Raw genomic sequence first — 26,558 nt, 5'->3', positions numbered from 1 at the left:
ACACACACACACACACACACACACACCCACACACACACACACAATCGGGCTCAGGCTTGCTCACACTCGTTGGGTATGCATGTGTGTACGTGTCCTCACGCAGCGCCACTTTGTCCCAAGATGGACGCCGGTGTGAGAAGCAGATGTTGCCAGGATGTCTTGTCGGCATGATGTCGTCAGGCGTGTCAGGTTTACCGGTCGTGATGTCACACTCCAGCACCTGGTTATGTCAATTTCGCGTGTGGGGATGTTGCCCTGGTTACATATGATGTCACAGAGTTGCGTTTGATGTGTTTGTGGGTGATGACGTCACATTGTAGCATCTGATGTGACATTTTCACACACTCATACACACACATACACACACAAACGTGCCGCACTCATACATAGACTCAAACTGAGACAGGTTAATACACAAACACACTAAACAAAATCTCTAAACTCAAGCACATTAACACACACAATATAACACCGCACTATCACTCAGAGACTAACACAAACAGACGGATTAAAGCACGCACAAACATATGACAACACACACAAAAACACACTACCAGACAACCTAACACATAGAAACTCTAGCAGAAGACACAAACGGGCGCAAATAAACACACACACTAGCACACAGTATTTTTAAACGATGTCACCATCGGGTGCGCAAGGTGTTTGATGATGTCAAGTTTTTGCACCGTGTCAGCGTGCTTATGTGTCATGTGTTAACTAACTAACACACTATGTCAGCTTCTTGACGTTTGACCATGTGGTACGTGGGTGTCTACCTACAGGAAAGGCCTTTGACATCACGTATGTGCGCCTGAAGTTCCACACGAGCCGTCCCGAGAGCTTTGTCATCTACAAGCGCGGCAGTGAGGATGGCGCATGGACGCCGTACACTTACTACAGTGGCTCGTGCGAAAAGACGTATGGCTTGGGCAACCGCGATTTCATCCGGACCGGCGAGGACGAGCGGCGAGCGCTCTGCACCGACGACTTCAGTGACATCTCGCCGCTCACTGGCGGCAATGTGGCCTTCTCCACGCTGGAGGGCCGACCCAGCGCCTACAACTTTGACCACAGTCCCATCCTCCAGGTGCGTCCCGCCGTCCAGACGAGATGCGCTCGCCCAGTGCGGCCGCTCGGCATCCGCCTTCATCCACCGCTTGCTTTCCTTATTCAACCCCGCCCGTCAACTGTCAACTTATTTTGGGCGCCGCTGTCAGTCATGTGACACGCATGCTCTCTCCGGAGGGGTTAATGCTAACAAGCCCGCACAGACACTAACAGAAACACACACACACACCACACACTGTGGTGATGTCACGTTTGCTGTCATGTTTCCTGTCCAGTCAATTTATTCTGAGTGGCGGTGTCGGACTGCCGTCGCCTCATGTGACACTACTGCTGTCTGCCGGGGGCGGGGCTGTACACCTGCTCAGCCCCCGCTGCGGCGGCGCCATCAGTGCGTCGTTGCGGTTGGTAGTGCTGCGTTTGACTGCCGCCATTTGAAGCCCCTGGCCCGCCTCGCACTGATGTCAAGCTGCCAATGAAAGCATGTTAAAAGTGGCCCGCTGCAGTTTGTAACTCTGCTTACATATTGCCCCCTGCTGGTATGAATGGGAAGTACAGTGAACCGCATTTCTTTTTTGGAGGGGAAAGTTGGAGATTCTCAAGAAAAAAAAAACGTGTGTGTGTGTGTGTGTGTGTGTGCGTTTGCGTGTGTGTGTGTGTGTGTGTGTGTGTGTGTGTGTATTTCACTTAAAAACAAAAATTTATGTAAGTTCCGAGAAAAAGCACTTGACATTCCTGAAATAAAAGTCCTGTTTTTGCTGAAAAATAAAATCGTAGATTATAACATATCCTTCATTGATACATTAAAACACGGGTGTCAAACTCAAGGCCCGGGGGCCAGATCCGGCCCGCAACATCATTTTATGTGGCCCTCCGAAATAAAATCGTGTCACCTTGCATGATCCTTGCTAAAAAAAAAATGTACCGAAATGTCAAATTGTCATCTGTAATAAATTATGTTGAGATTTTACAATAATTGTGTTACCCTTACAAGTAATAATGCGATAATGTGATTCAACATTTTTGTGGTTTCATAATGGCCCTCCGAGGGAAGACCTAACTCTAAAGTGGCCCGCGACAAAAATGAGTTTGACACACCCCTGCATTAAAACACCATTCTGGAAAAACCAACCAAACTTCACACAGGATGGCCGGAGACTGCTGGATGTGCTAACTGCTCGTCTGCCATCTTTTTTCTGATTCAAAATGCTCTACAATCCCCCCCCCCCAAAAAAAAATCAATCCTTTGTGGAAAGTCTTATTTTGGAGAAAAACAAGTGGCCGTGCCGCTTTCTCCAGCAGCAAACTTGTGACACAGGCCGACAGGCAAGGGCAGACCAGCTGCACATCGGATTCCTGCTGAAGGACGCTTCCAGAAGACTGCGTGATTGATAGCACGTTGATGGCGCAGCTGCAGGGTGGGGGCTTTTGTTTAAGTGGTGGTGGGCTGCTTACTTTTCTATGAGAACGCTCCAGAGCAGCTGCCACACATCCAACGATGACAACCACATCCAAACGTCGAGTCGTCTTCCGGACACTCCCACTTCCTAGCAGACAGAAGCCCTCGGTGGGCCCCGTTACACAACCCCAAGGCCCCACCCCGACCGTGCAGCGTTTAATGATTGACACGTAGGCGTGACAGCTAGGTAACAAAGGCCGGCGTGTTTGCTGAAGCCAGGATTCAGGAAGTCAGGCGAAAGAAGAAAAGCGTGGAAACACCTGCTCAAACAAAAGCCTCCTGGCTAAAATGACCCCCCGCAAACCTTTTTGGGCCCAGGGAGGCTGCTTTTGCCTCCTAAAAATTTACCGAAAGGGACGATTCAACGTTGGACCTAAAGAATATTAAATCACGGCCACTTTTCAAATATAAAATTCCAAAATCCCGACTGGAAAAACGTTTGTCCTGATGCCCCATTCTTCACATTTTACAATTTTCATGTAAATATTGAAATTCCATGTCTTTTGTATTTCAATTTCAAATTTTATGAATGAATCAAAATTCAAAAAAGATCTAGTCTTAGGAGAATACTGTCGACTTTTTCCAGTGAGTTGGAATGTTATCATATTCACGTCAAAGTTGAACAAAATATTTTTCTCTCAAAAAAAAAACATTTTGTTGTAAAAAAAAATGGATTGATTGATTTTTGGTTGTGAGATTCAGGGTTAGCGTGTGCTTGCGATCTGCATGTTTCCTTGCCAGTGTAAATGTTGAGCATTTGTTTGTCACGTCTTCGCCAGCGTTGGCGCCCCATTCTCCCGCCAGACGCAGATTGTTTATCTTGTAGCAGCTGCGGTGAGCTCCTACTCCATGGCGGAAAACAAAACCCTCCTCTGAGGGTCATGATAAGCTTCCTGACGATAGCGAGCACTCGGCTAACTCCAGTGGCCTTCACGGCCTGTTGTGCAACTTTTTTTTTTTTTTTTTAATCGGCCGTGACGAGACAAGAGCGGACGTCCGAGGCCGAACGAGTGTTTTCATTGGCTGCTCGCTATGTTTCAAGCGGGACAACAAATGTCTTTCCCAGCACAGACATTGCCAAGGAGGGCCTTGAGCACGTGTTGTGGTCTGCTTTTGGCTTGTACACCGTGTTCGGATGAGCCCCTCCGTTTTTTTGGCAGAGCCCCGCCGCATCCAGCTCTACAGGAAACGACTTTAAGATCTGATATGCTTTGGCTTCTTGCCGACACATGCTTCGCTCTGGAAAATTGAATGACTGAAAGTATTACCAAAAAATTGATTTGTAGTAGAGAAAAAAATGGCACGTGGAGAGGCATTTTCTCCCTTGCACGAAAAGTACACTTTCACACATGGGAAGTGCTCCTCTTCATGCAGCAAGTCCACCTTTACCAACCACCAGTACAATGTTGCATTAGGGAGTTATTCCTTTACAGATGGGACATAGGAAGTTATACACACAGCCACACTTTTACACATAGGAAGTATGCCTTTATGCACAGGAAGTACACCGTTAAAATTGGGAAGTACAGCTATATACATGGAAGGAAAATAATCATTTTCAGGTGAGAAGTGGGCAGTTACCCCTTCACGCAGATGAAGTAGACTTTCGAAGTACACTTGGACACATGCACACACGTTTTTGTTTTTTGTTTTTAAACAAGAAAGTGACGTGGTTAAATTCGGCACTTACTCTTGTACACTTGGGAAGTATATGAACATATAGGGCACAGGTGTCAAAGTCAAGTCCCGGGGGCCAGATCTGGCCCGCCACATCATTTTATGTGGCCCACGAAAGCAACTCAAGCATGTCAAGTTCCATGATGCTTGCTAAAGTCTGAAGCAAAATTTCAAATTGTTATATGTAATCCACAATAACAGTCATTATTCTTGACTTCTGATTTTAAAACTAGTTCTTCAGCAATTTGTTGTGCGCTGTGTATGTCATATGTGGAGGGGATTAAACATGTGGTTTCCCAAAATTCATAACGGCCCTCCAAGGGAAACCGGAACTACAATGTGGCCCGTGACAAAAATGAGTTTGACACCCCAGATATAGGGGCTTTACTCCTTTTAACACACAATGTATACATTTATAAACAGGAAGTGCTTCTTTACAAACTGGATTTAGTGGTTTGCTTTGCTGGAAATGTGTTCCTTGCTCCAAGATGTGACGTTGAGGCCTGACTGCGCTTTGTGATGTGACAGGACTGGGTGACAGCCACCGACATCCGCGTGACCTTGAACCGCCTCAACACGTTTGGCGACGAAGTCTTCAACGACCCCAAAGTGCTCAAGTCCTACTACTACGCCATCTCCGATTTCGCCGTGGGCGGAAGGTAAGCCGTCGCTCTCTGGGAATGTTGTCTCCCTAATAACGCCCGCAACGCGCTTCCACCACACGGCCGGCATTCCGCACATTCCTGGCCGGCCGGCCGGGATTACGAGCCCACCGGAACGGGGCGGGCCGAGCGCGAGAAAAGGGACGCAGAGTGGAGCGCACTGACGCCTTCGCTTTCCTTCCTCGGAGTGGGAGGGGGCGTTTCTGTTTTGTCCAAATCAACCGAAAATGCTCTGACTTTTGCAGATGTCTGCACTACAAAACGGTTTGCCATCTGACCAAAAAGCCCACATTTGTCACTCTTCCACATTTTCATGACAAAATGAACAAATCCATGTACAGCTTCTACATTCCTTGTCCAAATCAAACCACTCCGACTTCTAAATGTTCAGCTCATTCACATTGACAATCACAGTGACTTATTTACAGCAGTAAGTCACCCTCCTTATACCTTTTTGTAATAATTAATAATGCGTTGTAGTAGTTCGAATGCACCTACCATAATTTCACGACCATACAGCGCACCGTATTAAAAAGGCGTAGTGTCAGTTACGAGTGCTATTTCTGGATTTAACACATACCGAAGACACGTTGGATTACTGGACGCAGGCATGGTAAAACGTAGGCTAGCTTTAACAAAACGGTAGCATGCATGCACACGACCGTATGTTTTTAAAATGGCAGCGGGTGCAAAACGGAGTTCGGTCTTACTTTATTGAAGTATTTACTCACATTATATTTTTTGGAGCAATCATCATTATCAAATCAATCAAAGTCCTAATCTTCTGTATCCGAAATGTACAGCCCGGCAGGTTTACAATCAAACGCACCAGGTTCACTCACGTCATCGTCAAGTACGGTAATAACATGTGTCGTTCATGTAGTGTGAAGTGATGTACGTGGTGACTGATTTGCGGGGACGAAACCCTCCGGCCCCCTTTTCCTTCCGCAACGCATTTTTTCCACGACATCTGCCAGCAGCAAATAGCAAAAACTACAAAGAGCACAAAAGCTTCAATCAAATGTTGTTGTTTTTTTTTTTTTTTTGGGTCCCCTTCCTTGTCCGCACGTCTCAGCTTGTCCTCTTCTTCCTCCTCGGTTTCATCCTGTTCACCCCCCTGTCATTTAGACTTGATTTACCTTTTAAATAGATAAATAGCTCCCTATAGTTTTCTGCAGTACATAGTTTTCGAAAATGTCAAAATATAAGTGACATGTTAAACTTTTAATTAATTTCGATTTAATCACAATTAAAAAAACAAAAAACGAAAGGTGCAGAGAGTTCCCAGCATTAGCAGCATCTCTTATAACATTAGCTGGAAATTTAAATAAACAATTCCATGAAGGTAACACGGTGTAAAATTGATCCCTGATCGGCCGTCTGGTTTTATTGATTTATTTTTTTTACGGCCTATGCTGATATTCGTCAAAATTTCGTATATCGGCATCGATAATCGGCCTGGCCGTTTATCAAAATCTAAAATAATTTAATCTATGTCTTCCCAAATGTCTAATTTGACAATATATGCCATATATTTCTTATTCATAACATTAGAAATGTCAGACTTCCTCTAAGTCCAAAACATTAGAAATGTCCACTCTTCCTCTAAATCCAAAAATTCAAGTCAAGTCAGAAACACACTTAGTAAAAGCAACACGGTTTTAGAAAAATCCAAGTAACTAAGCTTGTTAGATTCTTTTTCCCTGCATACTGCAACTTGGAGGCTTATTGTTGTCTGTTGTGTGGAGGATGTTGCTGGGAGGTTCACAAGCACCCGTTTCTTGCCAGATGACGGCCTGTTTCGGCCATTGATGTCAATATTTGTAAATATTGTAACATCCCTGTTTTTTCGCGTCAACTGGCGAAACGATATAATTTGCGAAGGGGCCGGCTGTTGCGACTTCTGGAATATGGAACGAGCTGCTCCCCCAAATGGGACCCCCAACCCTTTTCTATGCTTTCCTATATTTATTTATTTATTAACATTGTATGGATGTGTGTGCGCGCGTGTGTTGTAGGTGTAAGTGCAATGGCCACGCCAGTGAGTGCGTGAAGGACACTCGAGGTCGTCTGGTGTGTAACTGCAAACACAACACGGAAGGAGCGGACTGTCAATCCTGCAAAGCCTTCTACAACGACCGGCCGTGGAGGCGGGCCACCGCCGATAATGCCAACGAGTGTCTACGTAAGAGCCTGCCCTCGAGGCGGCGCCGCGTCACGCTCGCGTCATGCCGGCTGACGCGTGTTGTCGGCGATTGTGTTTGCCAGCGTGCGAATGCAGCGGGAAGAGTTCCGAGTGCTACTTTGACGCCGAGCTGTACCGGGCCACGGGTCACGGAGGTCACTGCAAGAACTGCGCCGACAACACGGACGGGCCCAGGTGCGAGCGTTGCCTGGACCACCATTACAGACGCGATGACGCCCACCACCGCTGCCTGCCCTGCGCCTGTAACTCTGTTGGTGAGACGCAGCTTCTTGCTACCTATTTCATGCCTCTTGGACACGCCCATAAAGGCACGGGGACCCCCGGATGCCTGCTCGCATGTCACAATAGCAATATGAAGAGTGCTGTCGTCTTTGTGGAATTTTCTCAAAAAACATGGAATCAAAATCGAGCAACAAAGCAGGTCGGCGGGGTTCAACATTAACGATGCCCCCCTGATCTCCTTGCCACTGTGTGGGCCCACTGGCCACATTCACACGCAAATGTCAAAAGTCACAGCAGCCGAAAAGTCAAGCCGGGCCAAGTTGAGAGTGATTGTGTGTGTGTGTGCTAGGAAGTTAACGTGTTTCTGTGCGTGCGCGTGTACCTGTGTTTAGGTTCGGAGTCTCCCCAGTGTGACAACCGAGGCGTGTGTGCGTGCAAACCAGGAGTGACGGGAGAGAAGTGTGACCGCTGTCAGCCTGGATTTCACAGTCTCACTGAGGCTGGATGCAGGTACGGCAACCACAGACGATACCACAACAGAGACGTGAGTCCGACCCTTGAAGATCAGGGGACACTCGGCACAATGTGCGCAGGTTGACATCCCCGTGGACGGACCAAGCACACCTCTCAGGCCACACTGGAGTCAAAACTTTGTGAACATTTTAAAAACTTGAAACAACTCAAGTGGCTGCACTGCATTTGTTTTCGGAGCAAACTTGTGGCTAAAACGTGAGTCAGCCACATGTCCTGTTGCTTACTGAATATGTTACACGTGGGAGTTGAGAATCCTGTTGTAGACTACACATGAATACAATACACATGACTTGACTTTTTTTGTTCCTGCAAAAGTGCAGATTAGGCTGCCGAACCGGACTCAAAAGTGCCCCCTACTGACATAATCTGTCTGTGCACACACACTACTTGTTGAAGTTAACGTGTGTGTGACCTTAGACAGTCACAAAGGAACCAAGGACGACATCAAAACAACAGCAAGCCCTCCCTCGCCTTATTTAAGTCAATGATAATGACTCAAAAATAAGGAAAAAACTGCACAGCACAGTTCCAAAGCCAAAACTGCTGACCAAAAAGTACATAAAGACTGCAAAAACAAAACAAAACATCTGAATGATGAAGAGAATATTCTGTGGCCTAACGAGAGTACACAAGTTGTGTGTACGACATAACGGTCTTTGCTGTTTCCGTGGAATATGATCAAAGTCTATTTATTTGTATGACGGTGACGATGCCGATCATGACGTTGACGCGTTTTGCGCAGGCCGTGTTCTTGCTCGCCATCAGGAAGCACTCAGGAATGTGACGTCAACACGGGACAATGTCGCTGCAAGGAAAACGTGGAAGGGTTCACCTGTGACCGGTAACACACGCTCTCACACACACACACACACACACACACACACACACACACACACACACACGCACACGAGTCGTGTGTCAACACACTATGACCTTTGAAACCTTTCAGGTGTAAGCCAGGCTTCTTCAACATGGACGCCAGCAGCGCCGAAGGCTGCTCTCCGTGTTTTTGCTTCCTTCACTCGTCCGTGTGTGAGAGCGCGCCCGGCTTCAGCATCCACATGCTGAGCTCCAACTTCGAGCGAGGTAGGCGGGTGCATGTGTGTGGGCACGTGCGCGGGCGCGTGTGCTGGTTCCGCACTGATCCGTGTGCGTGCGTTTTCAGATGAAGATCAGTGGACGGGCCAGCAGCGCGATGCGTCCAGCGTGCCGGTGCAATGGTCGCCCAGCAGTCAGGACATTTCCTTGGTCTCCCAGGACTACTTCCCCATGTACTTCGTGGCTCCAGGTATGCGCACGAGCACGTACGTGTGTGCACGCGCAACGGCGCCTTGGCTTTTGAGTTTCATTTCTTCTGCTCAGTTTTCATTAAGAAACAAAAGCACTTTATAATATTTTATTGCAGCAAACCATATAGTAATACAGTGAAACTCCTCTACAACGAAACCTACATGGGTGAAAATACCTCCCAGTGAGAAAAAATCTTCATGCATTAACACCATTCCAATCTCCTGCCCCCCCATACAACGAAAAAAAAACCCTGTTGCGTTATACAAAATCTTTTTCTCTGCTCTTGCCTCGCGAAGAGATTCACTACAACGAAGTTTAATCCAACGGCGACCTCTACTGCTTCGTTCGGAAACAGCAATAGCAACCACCACGCTGGTTTACACATGCGCAGTAGTCCAGGAAGTATTTGTTATTGTTAGTTTCAGAGCAGCACAAACGTTGCATTGCTAAAATGGCTACAAAACGGACCTTTGGATGTCAAGCAGCTAAGACAAGAAGAGCTCTGATGCCGCAAGAGAAGGTAAAAGTGATCAAAATGAAAGACGAAGCAAGCAAAATAAAAGACATTATCCAAGAAATTGATGTAAGTGAAAGTGAATGCTGATCGTAAATTTCGCAATTTCTTTCCCTTTTTTTCTTTCTACACTGAATATGAAGTGTCAAATAAGTGTATGCTCATACTTATGCACTATTGGAGTAAAAATAAAGAGTACACATACGTTTGTGTGTGTGTGTGTGTGTGTGTGTGTGTTTACATGTGAGATCAAATTTGCTACAGTGAAAAACCCCCTGTTGTGAAAAATTTCTTGCTGCAAACAAGATTTCGTTGTAGAGGAGTTTCACTGTAATATTAGAGTGGAAATAATTCATCCGTTGTGCATCAGGATTTAGTGCTACATTATGATGCTGCTCCTTGGTTCACTCACATGTCAAGGCGCCAATACTGTCGGAGATATGCCGTGGCGACAGTGCGCGTGTGAGGTTGACGCCGCGTGTTGTGGCCTGTCTAGACAAGTTCTTGGGCGACCAGCTGCTGAGCTTTGGTCAAAACCTGAGTCTGAGTTTCCGGGTGGACCGCCGCGACAGCCGCCTGTCCGCCGAAGACCTGGTCCTGGAAGGCGCCGGACTTCGGGCGGCTGTGCCTCTCATCGCCCAGGGCAACGCCTACCCCGCCGATGAAAAGCAACGCTACGTCTTCAGGTAACAAGCGGACACACCTTGACCTTCTCTTTCAACTTCTTTCTTTTTCCTCCTCTCCTGCCTCTTCTTCCTTGTTTTCTTTGCCCGTTCTCGTTCTTCCTTCTGTGCCTTTTTTCCTTCTTCTTCCCACGTCTTTGTCTTTTTCTTGAGCTTGTAACTCTGTTTGACTGCAGTATCCCTGTGAAATGAAAAGGAACTGCCGACCCTCATCATCCTCCTTCGTCTTCCTTTTATCCGTCTTGCTCCTCCTCATTTTTTCCTCCTCTTCTTCTTCTGCTGGTCCTCCAGACTCCACAACAGCGCCGACTACCCTTGGAGGCCAGCCATTAGCCATTCAGACTTCCAGAAGCTCCTCCATAACCTGACGGCCATCAAGATCCGCGGCACTTACAGCGAGAAGAGTACGTCAATACGCGGCCACGCCTTCGCTCATTCCCTGCTACATAATCACCACAAAGAAGGGTCATTCTAGTGGACCTGGAGAGTTCCAGAAAAGTCCACAATCAAACCCTTTTTCCGGGATTCACTTTGTTAGGAAGGATCAGAATCTGTATTGGCCTTCCCTCAGCATTCCGAAATAGCCGAGTCAAAGTATTGCAGGGTGTGCAGGAAGTTCTCCTAACTCTGTACCGGCGTCTCTCAGGTGCTGGTTACCTGGACGACGTGTCACTGGTGACGGCCCGGCACGGTCCGGGGACGCCAGCCCGCTGGGTGGAGCAGTGCACGTGCCCTCTAGGCTACGAGGGCCGGCGCTGCGAGCGCTGTGCGCCGGGCTACCGCCGTGCCCACCCACTACTCGGGGCCTTCAGCGCCTGCGAAGCCTGCAACTGCAATGGCCACAGCGATGCCTGCGACCCGAGCACAGGTAGGTTGATACTGCAAAATTCAAACAACACACGTCAAAATGGGAACTATTTTGATCATTTCCTATCGTATTGTTCAGTTTGATGTAATTAATTCACAGATTAAATGTATATGTAACATTGCTTATTTTATCGGAGTGTGCATCTCCCCTCAAAAGATGATTTGATGAACTTCTCAGTGCTGCAAATGTGTGTGTGTGTGTGTGTTTGTGTGCAGGCGCATGCAACTGTCAACACAACACGGGGGGCCTGAGCTGCGAGCGCTGCCGGGACGGTTTCTATGGCGACGCTACCAGGGGGACATCCTCGGACTGCCAGCCGTGCCCATGTCCCGCAGGCGCTACCTGCGCCTCGGTACCCAAGAGCGGACAAGTGGTCTGCACCAACTGTCCCGCTGGCACCACAGGTACCACCCGGCACCAACGTACACATATGTCGTGGTGGATGTATGCATACATCGTTCCGGGTTTCCACGTCCCAAACCATAAGCCGGCTAAACCGGGTAGAGCTTCTCAGACATGCTTTCCAGAAACCAGTCCACCTTTTCTTTGCAGGCAAGCGGTGTGAGCTATGCGATGACGGTTTCTTCGGGGACCCGCTGGGTGAGGGCGGTCCGGTGCGCGCATGCCGCGCATGCAAGTGCAGCGACAACATCGACCCCAACGCCGTCGGCAATTGCGACCGCGAGACGGGCGAGTGCCTGAAGTGCATCTACAACACGGCTGGCTTCTTCTGCGACCGATGCAAGGACGGTTTCTACGGCAACCCCCTTGCCGCCAACCCCGCTGACAAGTGCAAGGGTCAGTCCGTCAAATTGCGCCGCCGTTCGATGCTCCGCGATGTGATGCGAATGCGCGTCACGTCACCTGAGATGCTTTGTGATGTCACTTGATGTCACGTGAATGCGTGCAATATGATGTGGTGCGATGGCAAGGCAGCTTTGTTTCTATCGCACGTACCAGACACAATGCAAGTCGGTGTGCTTCACACAACCTGAAAGCACAGCACCTAAAAGCATTGGCAACAGAAGAGATGATTATATTCGCAAAGCAAAGAAGAAAATTATCTTCCTGAAATTACAAAAAGAACATTCATTGTCAAGATTGAAACACATCATTTAAAAATTCAGTTAGGGTTTAGTAGTTTTTATTAGGTTTTCTTTTTCTTAAAGTAGTTTTATTTTAGTTTTGATTTGACTAGTCTTTGTATTAGTTCTTTTTTTTTTAAATACATGGAATATTTGTTGCATGCCAGATAATTCAAATAAAAGGTTGCTGCGGTGTAATAAAGTCAAGTACACTCCAGTTCTAAAACAGCACAAACTCATGTATGATATGTCACATCAAGTGTCCCTTCTCCCCTTTTGTCAGCGTGCGCATGTTCCCCGTTGGGCACGGTGGGCGCCCAGAAGAGCTGCTCGGCAGTGACGGGCCAATGCCCGTGCTTGCCCAACGTCATCGAGCGAGACTGCAGCGCCTGCCAGCCGGGATTCTTCAACCTGCGCAGCCGAAACGGATGTGAGCGGTAAGACCCTTCCCTTGCTTGTTTGCAAAAAGCGATATCATGAACAAACAATGACCCCTACTTTACATGACAACAATCTGCAAAGGGTTTCCAAAAGATGCCTTGAGAGTGGAGCCGTCGTTAGGCCAATGACTTGCTTTGATTTATGAGCGCTGTGAACTCAACTCAACGTTCATTCGAAGTTGCGGTGTTGCACTGACGTTCGTCAGACATTCCCAAACAGTTTGAATGGCTCGTCCACAGGTGCAACTGCGACGCCATCGGCTCGGCCAACGGCCAGTGCGACATTGTCAGCGGGCAGTGCGAGTGCCAACCGGGTGTCACGGGCCCCCGATGCGAGCAGTGCGAGGTCAACTTCTTTGGCTTCAGTTCGTCCGGATGCAAACGTACGAGCGCCCGACGACTATCTTGCGCTGCTCCTACTTGAACTCTGATCTTTACTTGACCTCCCCTAGCCTGCGACTGCGACCCCGAGGGAGCACAGTCGGGACAGTGCCGGGAGGACGGCCGCTGCCACTGCCGACCCGGCTTTGTGGGTGCCCGCTGCGACATGTGTGAGGAGAACTACTTCTACAACCGCTCGGCGCCTGGATGCCAGCAGTGTCCTTCCTGCTACAGTCTCGTACGGGACAAGGTGAGGACTCTCGCTCGTGTCACTCAACACTTGTCAGACACGCGACTACATTGGACTTCAATTACTCTGCGCTACCAGTTGTTCCTTCCCTTATCAATTACCAATCAAAAAGATTACACATTTTAACTCTTTCATTCCACAAGACGTACTTGTACATCTTTTTAAAGTTAGGCCCCGCCTACCAAGGACGTACGTGTACGTCTAAGTCTTTTTTTTTTTTTTGCGTCATAGAGAGGAGGAGGGTCTGATGCAATCTGTGAATGAGAATAAGCCGTTTGCATTGTAAATCATGTAAAAAAGCGACCAGTAGGCGGCAGTGGTGCCTCACGTGCTTGAAATGCATGCTTTTACAAAAAGCTCTTTTTCACCGTTTTTTGCCCAGGAATCGCCATTTCCATGAAACTTAGCCATTTTGTAATGCCGAGTGCTGAAGAATGGAAAAAGATAGAAACAAATTTTTTTTCTGCTGAATGAAGAGAGTCCAAACTTTATTTTGGTAGGCTCCTTGTTTCTATAGCATTAGAACCAAATATTCGGTGGGCCTTGCAAGATCAATCAAAATCCAGTAAAACCCTGGGATTGACTGCCAGGTGCACACCTTAAGACAATGGGGCTGTTTTTGTGCCGATGTTGCCCCTCTCCCACCAAGGATGTGAAACGCCGGGCAATCTTATGTCTTATTACAGATTGCATTATAAGATGATCCTTTTGGCTGAGGTGTGTTACGAGTGTATTTTACGAAAGCATGGCTATGTGGAATAAACTGTTTTGACTGGGCTATGTCGTTTGAATGTATTGCAAAGCCATTCGAAGTATTGACAAAGTCGTTTGAACACGCGCAGTTATGGCCTTACCTTGTGCCGTTACGGGACAAAATTCAATATTTTTAGCATTCACCTTACATTTTACCAACACATTTGAATGAAATTATCAATACGCCAAAAGTGCTAAATACACAAATGTGTGAGGTCCGCCGAAGAAAAAAAATAACAAATAAAGAATTAGGTGTGTACTCGACCTAACCCGAGTGGGCCTCAACTTGAGTTCCACAAACTTGGGATTTACATGTACTAGCTCGGTGCCTGCTAAGACTGCGGGTGTTTTTGTGGCAGGTGAACCAGCAGCGCCAGAAAATCCACGAGCTCCAGACCCTCATCGACAACCTGGCATCCGGTCAGGAGACGGTCAGCGACAAGGCTTTCGAAGACCGCCTGAAGGAGGCCGAGCGTGCAGTCCTCGACCTCCTGGACGAGGCGCGCGCTAGCAAGGGTAGGCGCGCACGTTGCCACAAAGGTGGCCACGCAAAGTCTGGCTGTGCACGAACTTCTCTCTTGTTTCATCTCGCCTATCGGAAAGAGTACAATGTTTAGTGCATTCGTGGGATGCTTTTTTCCCCCCAAAAAAATCTGTTAAAATGTGAACAAAAATAACATTCTTTTGTGTGGTTTTTTTTTCAACTCATTCAGGACCAGCCAATTCTAGACCAAGTCTGAAAAGACGTTCAAAAACGTCTTTGGGAGTGAATGAGTTAATGTCATTGGTTATTTCATGACAATTAATGATTTATCGTCATATAAATGAAATTCAGACGTGGACCGAGCTCTGCTGGAGCGTCTGAACACCATCAACGGCTCGCTGACGACGCAGTGGAACCGTCTGCAGAATGTGCGCGGTACGGTGGAGCAGACGGGCGCGCAGGCGGACCGTGCGCGCAACCGAGTGCGCCAGGCCGAGAACCTCATCGACCGCGCCCGACAGGAGCTGGACAAAGCCAAGGACGCCATCGCCAAAGTGGTGAGTGTCATGCCACATCCCGTGATGACATTGTCGCTGTCGAACGCGTCCTTGAAGGTGCGGCATGTGCTTTCAGGACATCAAATCTCCAAGTGGCGATGGCGATCCCAACAATATGACGCTGCTGGCCGAAGAAGCGCGCAAACTGGCCAACAAGTAAGAAAGGGGTGCGGGAGGATGTAATTTGGAGTAAATTTCAAAGCAGAGGCACACGGCGTGACAACTGTTGTTGGCACAGGCACAAGATGGACGCCGACCAGATTGAGAAGATTGCCAAGGATGCCAATGACACATCCACCAAAGCTTACAATCTGCTCCTCAAGACGCTGGACGGAGAAGGAAAGACCGCTCAACAGATAGACGAGCTCAACAGGAAGTAGGTGGCAAAAGTATTCATCGTGGGAGACTGATATGACACCTTTGCTGAAGACAAAGTACATAAGTAATGACTTATGTCACAGAAGATTTCACGTATCGACAAAAAAATCAATTTGATGCTCTCCTCCAAATAAAACCCGTCGCCTCCGTGGCGGAAAATAAGCGACACAATCATTGTTATGGCTATCAAAGGCCGCGACGCACCAAGCAAGAAGACAGATCGCAAAGTTTATGTGAAGGGGTGCTTCGGTGTGCTGTTACACTTTTAACAGAAGTCTGTCCATGGGAGTTTAAGTGGAGTGAGCAGAAAAAATGTTGGACTTAGTTCCTGAAATGTGGGTCCCCTCCTGTTCAGATACAAGGAGGCGCTGGAGCTGGCCAAGAGTTTGGAGAAGCAAGCCAACAAAGTCCAAGCAGAGGCGGAAGAGGCCGGAAACCACGCCATCAAGATTTTCGCCAACCTCACCGGCCTGCCGCCCTTCCACACGCACGCCCTGGAGGTGCCGCCGGCCGGCCCGCTTTGCCGCCGCTTCCCGCCGCCGCTTCCCGCCACCGCTTCCTGCTTGTAAACGCGCCTGCGTCCTGTTTGCAGGAGGAGGCCAACAAGATCAAAAAAGAGGCATCCGACTTGGACGGCCTGATAGACAAGGCGGTGAAGGAGTACAATGACCTAAGGGAGGACCTGGCGCCTAAAGAGCGGGAAGTCCAAAAGCTTCTTGAGAAAGGTCGCAGTGAGCAGCAGGTAATGGATTTTTTGGAATGTTTCAACACGTACTACATGTGATATAGTAACAAATGTAGCTATGGTGTGGAGCACAAGCGTGTAAGAACCGAATGTGAAGCGAATAGCCATCGGCCATATTCTTTATCTTCTGCAAAGATCAACCGGTATTAGTGCAGATGAGTGCGTCATTGATAGCTGTGGTGGCTCTTAGGCGTGTAGGTCTGTATGGCTGCATTATACTGTCCTCTGGTGGTCAAGATGGGCATAATTCATTGAAATCATGATGAACAAAATTATTTTGTTTTATAAAGTAGAATATTAGTGCATACTGTTTTCCTTATTTAAAAAAACAGGAAAATGAGCAAATGAATGTCAATTTCATTGGGAAAACATGATTTGAGGTTGGAATGTTTTGAGGTACAGGCATGCTCATGGAACGAATGAGACTCATAGGTCAAGGCATAACTGTATTTCTGCTTTGAATCTGTTTTTTCACCCCCCCTTTGCTTTACTAAAGCAAGCTTTGGCATCATTTTTACACTAGCAATGTACACAGAAATAAGATAAATAAAAAAGGCTATGTAAGAAATAAGAAAGCTGGGTTTTTTTTTTTGATTTTTTTTTTATTTTTTTATTTTTTTTAATTTTTTTTTTATTGAACATGAAATGAAAATGGTTGAACCTTTTCATCTGCTGGTCTCCTCTTTTCTTTCTCGTCATGCCTTGTTGTCCCCCAGACGGCTGACCAGCTCCTGGCCCGCGCCGACGCCGCCAAGGCGACGGCGGAGGAAGCGGCCAAGAAGGCCCAGTCCACCTTCCGCGAGGCTGAGAACATCCTCGATGACCTGCGAGGTACTGGCTCCACAATGACACACGTCCATCTTTTTACCAAGTCATGTGAGTCATGCCCTTTCCTACTTCTTCGCAGACTTTGACCGTCGCGTCAACGACAATAAGACGGCAGCAGAGGAGGCACTGAAGAGGATCCCAGCCATCAACGCCACCGTGGCTGCTGCCAATGCCAAGACGCGGCAGGCCGAGGCAGCGTTGGGAAATGCGGACGCCGATGCCAGACAGGCCAAGACCAAGGCGGAGGAGGCCGAGCGCATCGCCACCAACGTGCAGAAGGTGGGTCGCTCGCCTGCCCCCAAGTGGACAGCCGACCTAGCAGTGCTCCAACTTCAGGTGGCGACAGGCGACAGGAGCCACAAATTTGACTCTGGAAGTCAGACTACTTTTACCTTCCTTTAATACTCAAACAGCATGCGCATCTTGTTTGCTTTGAATTTCTCATAAGTAGCATGAAACATTCTTCTTTCTTCAGAAACTGGAAGCGACACCGGTATAGTCACCCCCGTGAACAACGAGATAGCGGGGCGCCACAACTTTTCCTGTTGGATCTGGGCCTATTATTAGAACACTAACGGGCTGTTAACCTGACACTTGTTCGCATCCCGCCTCACGCCAGGGCTCGGCCAAGACTAAGGAGGATGCCGAGAAGGCCTTGCAGGATGCTGACAAACTGGACAGCGAAGTCAACTCCCTGATGGATGAGCTGAGCAATGCCGAGGAGCAGCTGAGCAGGAAGAAGGCTGAGGCGGACCAGGACATGATGATGGCCGCCATGGTACGAACCCAACCTTGCCGCACCATCTCACATCACATGATTTTCTATCACGTGATGTTGTGTAACACGTGATCTTCTGTGACGTCCTATGATGTCATGTGACACTGTCATGTTGCGTCACTTGATGTCACATGACATGATTTTGCTGTCATGTCTTGTCCTCTGATGGCACCGATTATGTCATGTCAAGTTGCGTGATGTGTTCCTGCATGATTTCACGTTTAGTGATGACATCATTTGCGGTCACATGATGATGTTTTCTGATGTCATGTGACGTAGACACTCAACATGTGGCGTTGCATGTCACAAAACGTCACGGTGTCACACGAATGTCGCGTGTTGGCCTCAAGTCACACACAAAGTGTTCGACTTGAAGAGATGTTCACATTTAATAAATGTGGCTAATATGTCCGACTTGCGGCAGGCGTCGACCAATGCCAAGGAAGCAGAAGACAACGCCCGCAAGGCCAAAAGCGCCGTCAAGACAGTCCTCAGCACCATCGCCGCCCTGCTGGAGCAACTAGGTAAGCGCACCACAATGAGCTGTGGTTGAATTGTTGCACCTCTAGTTGCATGTTAGAAGTGGTGACTGATCTTTTCCTACCACGTGTCCCTCAGGCAACATCGACAAAGTGGACGTGAGCAAACTGACCCAAATCGAAGAGTCGCTGCGCCGTGCCAAGGACAAGATGGCCGACAGCGAGCTGGACAGGAAGTTGACTGAGCTCAACGACGTGGCGCGCACGCAGGAGGCCATGATCGGCGACTACGACCGGCAGATCCGAGAGATCCGCGCCGACATCGCCAACCTCAACGACATCAAGAACACGCTGCCTGACGGATGCTTCAACACGCCGTCCCTGGAGAAGCCCTAAATGCTCAACTTCGCAAAATGCCTCAAAACATCACAAACGCGTTACCAAAACTCCACCTTGATTGTTTTTGTCTTTTTTTTGAACTGTGCATAAGCGCAAAGCACCAGAGACCACCAGCACGAACCCCACGAGACTGCACGTCCGCCGCCGCAACAGGAAGTCCCTCCCGCTGCCAGTTTCCTGGGTGCGCGCGCCGCCGTTACCTGTCGTGCCCCGCCCCACATTGGAAGGGCTCACCAGCAGTGACGATCCGCCTCCCTACATTTTATTGTCGTTCGTGACATCATCATCATTGGCGCAAGAAGGGTTATCACAGCACATCCTGAGGGTCCCGCAGGGGTCCGTCTGAAGCCACTTGAGTATTTATTCAAAAAGCGCCCAGCAAATACATCTTCAAGCGACTTGCCCTAAAGACACTTGAGCATTTATTGGATGTCCTTGATATCCAATTCAATGGCCGTGTTTTATTTCAGGACTAAGGCCTGACTAATTTGGATTTTCTGAGGCCCATTGAAGTCACGATTCAGGCCACTGGTAGGATTTCCAATAAATGCTTTCCAATAAATCAATTAGTCGATATCCCACTAGTGCGCCAAACGAAGAATGAAAACTAGTGTGTTGTGAATCAATGCTCAAACAGCTTTAGAGCAAATTAGCACAACAACATTTTACGCATGCCATTGAACTGCACTAGTTGGCATCCATTTGCTACTTGTACAGGGTAGGCAATTCCAGTCCTAGAGAGCCGCAGTCCATCCTGTTTTATAACTTTCCCTGTTCCAGCAAGTTCTGTAAAAGCCTGATAATGATCCTGATCATTTGAATTTGGTATGTTGGAAATGGGAAACTTCTCACACAAGCAGGACTGCAGTGCGGCTCTCCAGGACCGGAGTTGCCTACCCCCGTATTCGTGCAAATCGTAAAGGGCTTAATGTTAATAATTTATTATGTCATTCGGAGTATTATTAACATGCAATTGTCAACTAATGCACAAAATCTGCCTCACTAGTAACATACTAGGAAGCAAAAGTGTCAAATAAATGCTCAAGCAATTTGCCTGACTATTTAGTTGATATCTTTCATAACTATCCCCAGGAGCAAGTTGTACTCGTACACTCTTTGTCCTCACTATTAAAACAATTCAAGAGACTAGTACAACTCGGGTGCACGAGTAGAACAACTGAAATGTGACTCGTGAGGCAAAACTGTCCTAGTTGACACCTGCGTGCTAATAGTACAACTAGTGAAGAAGCGCAAACGGTCGCAAATATGCCACCAATTTTAAGAGTCTCAAACGCTTTTTCTTACGTTAAAAATTTGATAGCGACAAGAAAAACTCTTTGCAACCATTAACTGTTTGGGAAGGTCTGGCAAATGTCTTTGCAACTATTTGCAACATTGAACAAACCCTGGCAAAAAATAAATTTCATGAGATATGGGCCACAGCGCGCACTACAACCTCAAGCTGGATTTTGAAAAAAATCGGGGCTACTTTTAATCATTATTGATCAGTGCGTCAATATTTTTTTTTTTTGATAAATCACTAAGGAATCAGGACATTATTTCAAAAGGACTGCAGTGCAAAAAAATGAGTTGAATCACTTGAGTACTCATGGCTTCATATAGTTACACAACAGGCCAAAGAGACCTTAACTCTGCTGTGGGTTTGCCGTAGTTCATTCCACAATATTTCCCCAATTTGGAGTCCCCGACCACCAAATTAAACAAATGTTTTGCGATTCCCTTTTGAGAAAATTTGACATGAAACAATGATTCATCGATTTTCCACAGGCGCTGATTCATTTGACAATCATGAGTTGTTGAGTTGCGAAAGATAGCTTTCCATAATGTGACATCATGTGACTGCACACAGGAAGTCGCTCCCAGTGGCAGTTTTGTGCGCACGAGCCGCCATTACCCATCATAGCCCGCCGCGCAACCTTTCTCCTTCTCTTGCGTGACGTCGTTGCTACATGCTAAGCTTAACGCGTTTGCTGTCAGGCGTGCCAAGCACGCCAGCGACCAATCAGGGTGCGGCCGCATCGGTCGTGCCCCCGCTCATCCCGGTCCCGCCTCTCCAGTCACGTGGTGACGTCACTTGGACTCTATGCAACTTTTGTACATTTGCTCTGATACACTGGTGCTAAAAATATGTAATGTGCGTATGTGTGAGTGTTTTTTTTTTTGATTTTCACGTTTTTGTGTCAATAGCGACGTGCATATGCACGCGTGCTCATCAACGTCGCCAATTTCTTAATGTTCTTTATTTCTCATGTCACGCGACTGAAGTGAAGACATAGTTAACCTGTGATTTGTAACGACTTTGTGCCTTAATATGAATTTTGTGTGTGTGTAATCCAAACAAGAACACTATGACCTTTGACCTCCATCCATCCATCCACTTATAGTCATGTAAGCACACGTGTGTAATAATAAACAGTATTGTTAAGTTATCAGGCGCCCGCCGTCGTGCGTGCCGCTCGTCTACTTGCTGTCTGGAGTCTCTTCGTCTGTCTGCAACATGTCAATTATAACAACATAAAAAATGTGTATAAGAAAAACTTTACTTGAGCACTGATGTACTTTGCTGTGTGTCATCACAGAGGAGCTCCCAAAAGTCCCTAGAATTTGGGATTTTCGAGTTTCCAGTGGAATTTCTGGATAGACCTAAAACGATGTAGACAACTTTTCCTTTTTATTTATTTATTTATTTTTTACTTTCATGCAATGGCTCAGAATGCCCGTTGAACATTTGTGCTCTCCTAAATCAGACGTGCGGACACCTTTGGAGTGGTTAGGTGCACAAAGCTGAAAGGGGGCACCTTTAAAAAAAAAAAATTACTGTGAAAACAATGGAAATGTAAAATCAAATCTTTGAAGCTTCTCCCAGCCCAATCCAAACACATAACTGAGGAAAATCGTTAAAAAAAATGTTCTCCATCTAATTTGTGTCACTACCCTTATTATTATTATTATTTGGCTTTCAACTCGGCATTCTTCAAGTGTTTTATGGTGTTTACTTTTAGATGTATGATTTTGACTCCATGTACAACTATCGTTGTTTTTAAAGTACTCTATAAGACAAGTTGAGTGGCGTTTTGTATGAAATCACTATTTCCTTGGTGTCATTTGACTTGGGGTGTCAGGTTCATAAGAATCCAGTTCAAGGAAGGACACAGGCCAAAAGCTCAGGCGCGCTCTCGTGCGCGCGCGCAAGGGTCTTTGTCGTGGGCGCGCACGGCTGCTGACTTCACTTTCCCGGAGTCTTCTTCTTGTTCGTCTTGCCGGCGGCTTACGCCGAGCGACTTCCAAACTTTCTCCCAGCCACGACGACAGCAGGACGGACAGGGACGCGGCCGGACAGGAACGGACGCTTCTGGATTTGTTCTCGGTGTTCCGTTCCTTCGACGCGCCCCCAGAGCGAACGAGTGAGGAGCGGAAGCATGAGGCGGACTCGTCCGGACGGCTAACGGGAAGCCAAGTTTAAAGCGAATCGAGTGTCGAACGATCTTCGAAGGCAAACGCTACAAAGTGGAAAAGTTGTCGTCGTTCTGGTTCGGTTGGAACTTGCCGACGACTCCGGCCACCATGGACCGGCCGGACGCGGACGACGCCGACTCGCTGGCCGGTGGTGTTGGCCCGGCGCAGCGCCTCCTAGCGGACGGCGTCTGCCAGCTACAGGGTTGGATGCGCGTTCACGGTAAGGACAACTTGCGACACCTCCATAACTAATAAAGTCGACAACAAATGTCTAATATTTAAATGTAAAAGTCGTATCCACCTCCAACCTATTCACAAAACACACCGAAGAGCTCGCAAAGAATATAAAAGCCAAATAAAGTAAATGAAGATGAAATACAAAGATACAGAATACACTGAAACAACTATAAGATTTGCAGTAATTATACGTTTTCACAGCTTTTTGTTTCCTACAGATAGATCATGTAGAAAACAGTTGCTTCCATATACAAAAAAAAAATGCATACATTTGGATCTCTGAATATAAAATTTTGCTCAAATAATATTAAAGTTGTTTAACTCTAATTATGCATGGGCAGTTCTATCATATTTAATAATACAAAAGAACACACGTTTCCAAAGTAAGAAAAAGCATTGGTTAATATGATCTATAATCAATCGTGTCAATTTGCACCACAACTGATTGTTTTAAAGTGCTCTATGAATACAGTTGAGTTGAGTGTGTAAACAAGACCAGAACAAATTCTTAATTCACTATGAATTACCTAGCTTTCTTACATTTCAACAGATATACATTGGTTGAGTAATATTTATATGTCATCTTCTCAGTACTCTCTCATTTTGTTCCTAATGAAGAATTTGTGTGGCAAGGGCCAAACACTCACCCATCTGTGGCTCGCTGTAAAGGAACATAGTGGAGAATGTACAATGTCAATATGATGCCTTGCTCAAGTGCCACAGTGGCAATCCAAGATGGCCGGCGGCGGTTTCACTTCTCGCAACGGCGTTGTGAGTCATGAATCATATGCAAGTCCATGCATCATGTGCACGGGCCCTTCAAGAGCCCTCTGATGTCATGTTGCCTTGTTCTAGTTCCACAATAACTTCACACCCTTAAGACGGACTCCACCAAGTCCCCGGACTGGTCTCCAGTCAGTCTGAGGGCGCACATAGGCAAATGACAGACAGTCTGACAGAATCCGAACCCCCAAAACCGCACTCTCCAACACCCAGTGCGAGTGAGTCACTTTGCGTGAGCGTGTGTCAGCTTCCTCGCTCATCCACACAATGGAGGCCGACGACGGCAGGAAGTGGAGAGTCCCTTAACTGCTTCCCAAACAGGATGTCCCAAAAAAAGCCGGCCTTGGTGCCCTATGCTGAGGCGGCCATTTTGCCGTCTGGAGGCCCTTAGAAGCACATCGGAACTGTTCCAAAAATAGCGCATGGACATTGTGATTTCCTCAGAATGCTCCACGAGTGATTGTTGGAACATACAACTTTAATATTTTTTAGAATCAAATATTCTATCGACTGGGCAAACAATCAAATGAAAAATAATTTGTGTTTTGAGTTCTTTCCAAATATTTTTTTTTTCAATTCCTTTTTTCGAAGGGATTACTTTAACTACCTGCTCAGCTGCAAATAACCCCCGAATCTGTCTGAAAATTTTGCAAAAATATTAATCATGTGATTTTCAAAATAAAAGCTTGTTTGAAAAAAACCCCACAAAAATATTATCTATCGGCTTTCTTTTGAAGGCTTGAGAAATTGGAGATTTACTGTTGAGAGTCTGATCTTTTACATTAAACATGGTCGATAAGAAGTAAGTCCAAATAGTTGATCAGTCATTTTATTGTTGATGAATTGTCGATTAATAGATTGTTTGTTTCAACTCTAATCTCTACCTTTCGTCCCAAAAGCTTCAGCGCTTATGAGTGTGTGTGTGTGTGTGTGTGGGGGGGGGCGTTCATCTCGATAAAGATGTGACGTGATGTCGGTGCTCGGTGATTGGTGGGCGTCTGCCGTGTTTACTGGTTGCCGTGGAAACGTGACCTGCCTGCCGCAAGTTGACATACAAAGCGGCTTCTGTTTTCCCCACGCGTGTGCGTGCGCGTGTGTTAGTCCTTGAGTTTTCCTTTGTGCATCCTGGAAAAAAAGCAGGGACGTTTTGCTCATGTCAAATCACGCAGCAACTTTCATCAGCGTTTACTGGCACAATGTGCATGAAAAGCACACCCGCAGGCGCGCGCACTCGCACAAACACACGGCTGAATATCGTGTGCGCGGGTGTGTTGTGTGTGTGTGTGTGTGTGTGTGTGTGTGTGTGTGTGTGTGTGTGTGTGTGTGTGTGTGTGTGTGTGTGAGCGAACAGGTGTCCAACATTCCCAGCGATTTTGGCAAGACTCAAGTTTCTCCGGCGACTCGGTGTCCACTTGAACACACGTTTCGTGTGACATGATCACGTTGGGCGTGGCCTCCTTTTCCCACAGGTGGTGACTTAACTGCAGCTGGGCTAGGCGTGGGGGGGGGGGCTGTCTGAGAAGGACCCTATATCTAAGGTTCATTCAAGCTTCTTTGTCATGACAAGACTTTTGATGATTTGTGTATTTATTTATTTATACTCGTTCATTGAAAATGCGCCCTCGCTGATGTGCTTCCCATCTTTTAGGATTAACGAAAGCGATGCCAGCTAACGAGTGCTCACCTTTCGTGGCTCAGATACCAAATTAAAAAAAAAAAGTCTTAAGTAAAAAAAAAAAAAAAAATAGTACACAGTACAACCAGGTTTATGAATTAATAATTATTTTTAATAATTGATGATTGTTTTTTTTTTTTTAATTCAAAATGGTCCAAATGCTCTGAATTTCTGCTTCTCAACGGGAAATTCAAATCAATGTTCGTACCTGTTTTCTGTCTTGTGGTGGACCAAATCAGCAACTGAATCATCATAAATTTATGTTTATGTATTGTCAATATGAAAGAATGCCCTGTTTCAGAATGAAGGCGTGGAAATGATGATTTTTTTTTCCCATGTAATTAATTGCCAAAATGATTGACCGAGGAAGTGTTATGTGACGTATGTTTACGTATGACATGATGATGATGATGATGATATGGTGACGTTTGTTCCAGAGGTAACCGGCCCGGCCGCCCACCGCCTGTCATGTGGTCAGAGTTCGTATTTGGACACGGGCGCGTGGGAGAAGAAATTGTGCGTGTTGACGGACAGCCATTTGCTGCTGCTCAGCCAGGACGAGCAGGTGCTGCACGGTGATGACATCACGCCTTGACCTCAGTGTTCACTGTGACCCACTTGGCTTTACCCTTGACCCCCAACCAGAACACGTGCGAGGCTCTGGAGAAATCGGCAGACGGCGCCAACGCGCGCAACCTCCGCAGGGCCGTCAGCGTCCCCTCAGATGGACATTTGCCGGACGGTCCAACGGAGAGGGCCACCATCTTAGGTAAAAATCAGCCCATTTTGTCTTCTGGTCGATATTTGAAATACTTTGTTGAAAAACATGTCCGTGGCATGCTTTTGTCAAAATACCTCAAAGGTGAAGAATTTATTTCTTGTGAGGGTGAAATTGGCTAGTTTTTGGGTGCGCTAACGCTAATGGGTGCTAACAGCTGCTTACCTTTCCCTGTTGACGTCTGGGTCCAAGCTATGCTTTGCCTCAGGAACTTTCTCCGGCCTAACTGCCACATCACTGGCTGAGAAACTCGGTCTCGTTAATTTGGAGTGGACCGCCACATGAAGGGGATTACACAAAGTACCGGGGTACATAGGAAAGTTCCGGCAACTGGTTCCTGCAGTCTCAAAGGCCCTAAGGTCACTGGGGGCAGCCCACCCTGAACTGCAGGGGGCCCCCCCCCACCTTGCCCCCCGCTCCCAGATGACCCCTGAGCTCAACCCCCCAAAATGACCTGCCCCACCTCCACTCAACACACACACACACAATGCATCAAGGGAGGTCCGTCTATTTATATGGTAATCGAAGTGGTCACCACCCCACTCCCTCCCCCATAAAACTGGTTTTGACCAGTTTAGATTGAGGGTATGTCGGAAGAAAAATGACTTTTTTGTTTGCGCTTGTAAGAAGTTTGGAAGACGCACATGAACATGACAAAATCATTTGCATATTGCGCCCCACACACCAGCTGCTATCCAAAACTCTGCTTTTGTCCTGAACTTGGCATGTCTATAGTACATGGCGAGATACGACATTTTTCCAGTGTTCGGACGCAATTTCCCATGTCACCATTTGCTCCATTTCCTGTTTTTTTTTTTTTTTTTTTTTTTTTTTTTTTTTTTTTTTTTTTTTTTCCATATCTATCTCT

The 26,558-nt window shown here is 47.0% G+C and overlaps 2 protein-coding genes across 3 annotated transcripts in view; both read left to right on the top strand.

Annotated features, from left to right (window-relative positions):
* lamc1 (laminin, gamma 1) overlaps nt 1-21,190 on the top strand; it is a 29,779-nt gene extending 8,589 nt beyond the window's left edge. For both annotated transcript variants that reach the window (XM_019874916.1, XM_019874917.1), the window contains 27 exons: nt 786-1,090; nt 4,733-4,863; nt 6,885-7,051; nt 7,135-7,326; nt 7,687-7,804; nt 8,571-8,669; nt 8,778-8,914; nt 8,994-9,116; nt 10,129-10,318; nt 10,607-10,719; nt 10,962-11,183; nt 11,399-11,587; nt 11,736-11,981; nt 12,552-12,705; nt 12,949-13,091; nt 13,161-13,339; nt 14,452-14,608; nt 14,928-15,133; nt 15,210-15,289; nt 15,372-15,509; nt 15,867-16,011; nt 16,104-16,253; nt 16,973-17,087; nt 17,164-17,363; nt 17,704-17,862; nt 18,287-18,386; nt 18,481-21,190. In XM_019874916.1, the coding sequence (XP_019730475.1) occupies nt 786-1,090; nt 4,733-4,863; nt 6,885-7,051; nt 7,135-7,326; nt 7,687-7,804; nt 8,571-8,669; nt 8,778-8,914; nt 8,994-9,116; nt 10,129-10,318; nt 10,607-10,719; nt 10,962-11,183; nt 11,399-11,587; nt 11,736-11,981; nt 12,552-12,705; nt 12,949-13,091; nt 13,161-13,339; nt 14,452-14,608; nt 14,928-15,133; nt 15,210-15,289; nt 15,372-15,509; nt 15,867-16,011; nt 16,104-16,253; nt 16,973-17,087; nt 17,164-17,363; nt 17,704-17,862; nt 18,287-18,386; nt 18,481-18,737 (4,415 nt within the window). In that variant the 3' untranslated portion in view covers nt 18,738-21,190. The remainder of the gene's footprint in view (nt 1-785; nt 1,091-4,732; nt 4,864-6,884; nt 7,052-7,134; nt 7,327-7,686; nt 7,805-8,570; nt 8,670-8,777; nt 8,915-8,993; nt 9,117-10,128; nt 10,319-10,606; nt 10,720-10,961; nt 11,184-11,398; nt 11,588-11,735; nt 11,982-12,551; nt 12,706-12,948; nt 13,092-13,160; nt 13,340-14,451; nt 14,609-14,927; nt 15,134-15,209; nt 15,290-15,371; nt 15,510-15,866; nt 16,012-16,103; nt 16,254-16,972; nt 17,088-17,163; nt 17,364-17,703; nt 17,863-18,286; nt 18,387-18,480) is intronic.
* A 526-nt stretch (nt 21,191-21,716) lies between these two features.
* Nucleotides 21,717-26,558, top strand: part of rasal2 (RAS protein activator like 2) — a 16,713-nt gene continuing 11,871 nt past the window's right edge. Inside the window, exons 1-3 of the mRNA XM_019874918.1 lie at nt 21,717-22,437; nt 25,350-25,477; nt 25,558-25,681. Coding sequence (XP_019730477.1) covers nt 22,326-22,437; nt 25,350-25,477; nt 25,558-25,681 — 364 coding nt within the window. The 5' untranslated portion in view covers nt 21,717-22,325. The remainder of the gene's footprint in view (nt 22,438-25,349; nt 25,478-25,557; nt 25,682-26,558) is intronic.

Source organism: Hippocampus comes, unplaced genomic scaffold (assembly GCF_001891065.2).
Source record: "Hippocampus comes isolate QL1 unplaced genomic scaffold, H_comes_QL1_v1.1 scaffold20, whole genome shotgun sequence".
Classification (NCBI taxonomy): Eukaryota; Metazoa; Chordata; class Actinopteri; order Syngnathiformes; family Syngnathidae; genus Hippocampus; species Hippocampus comes.
The sequence above is the reverse complement of the archived record's forward strand: the minus strand, read 5'-3'. Positions and strand labels throughout refer to the sequence as shown.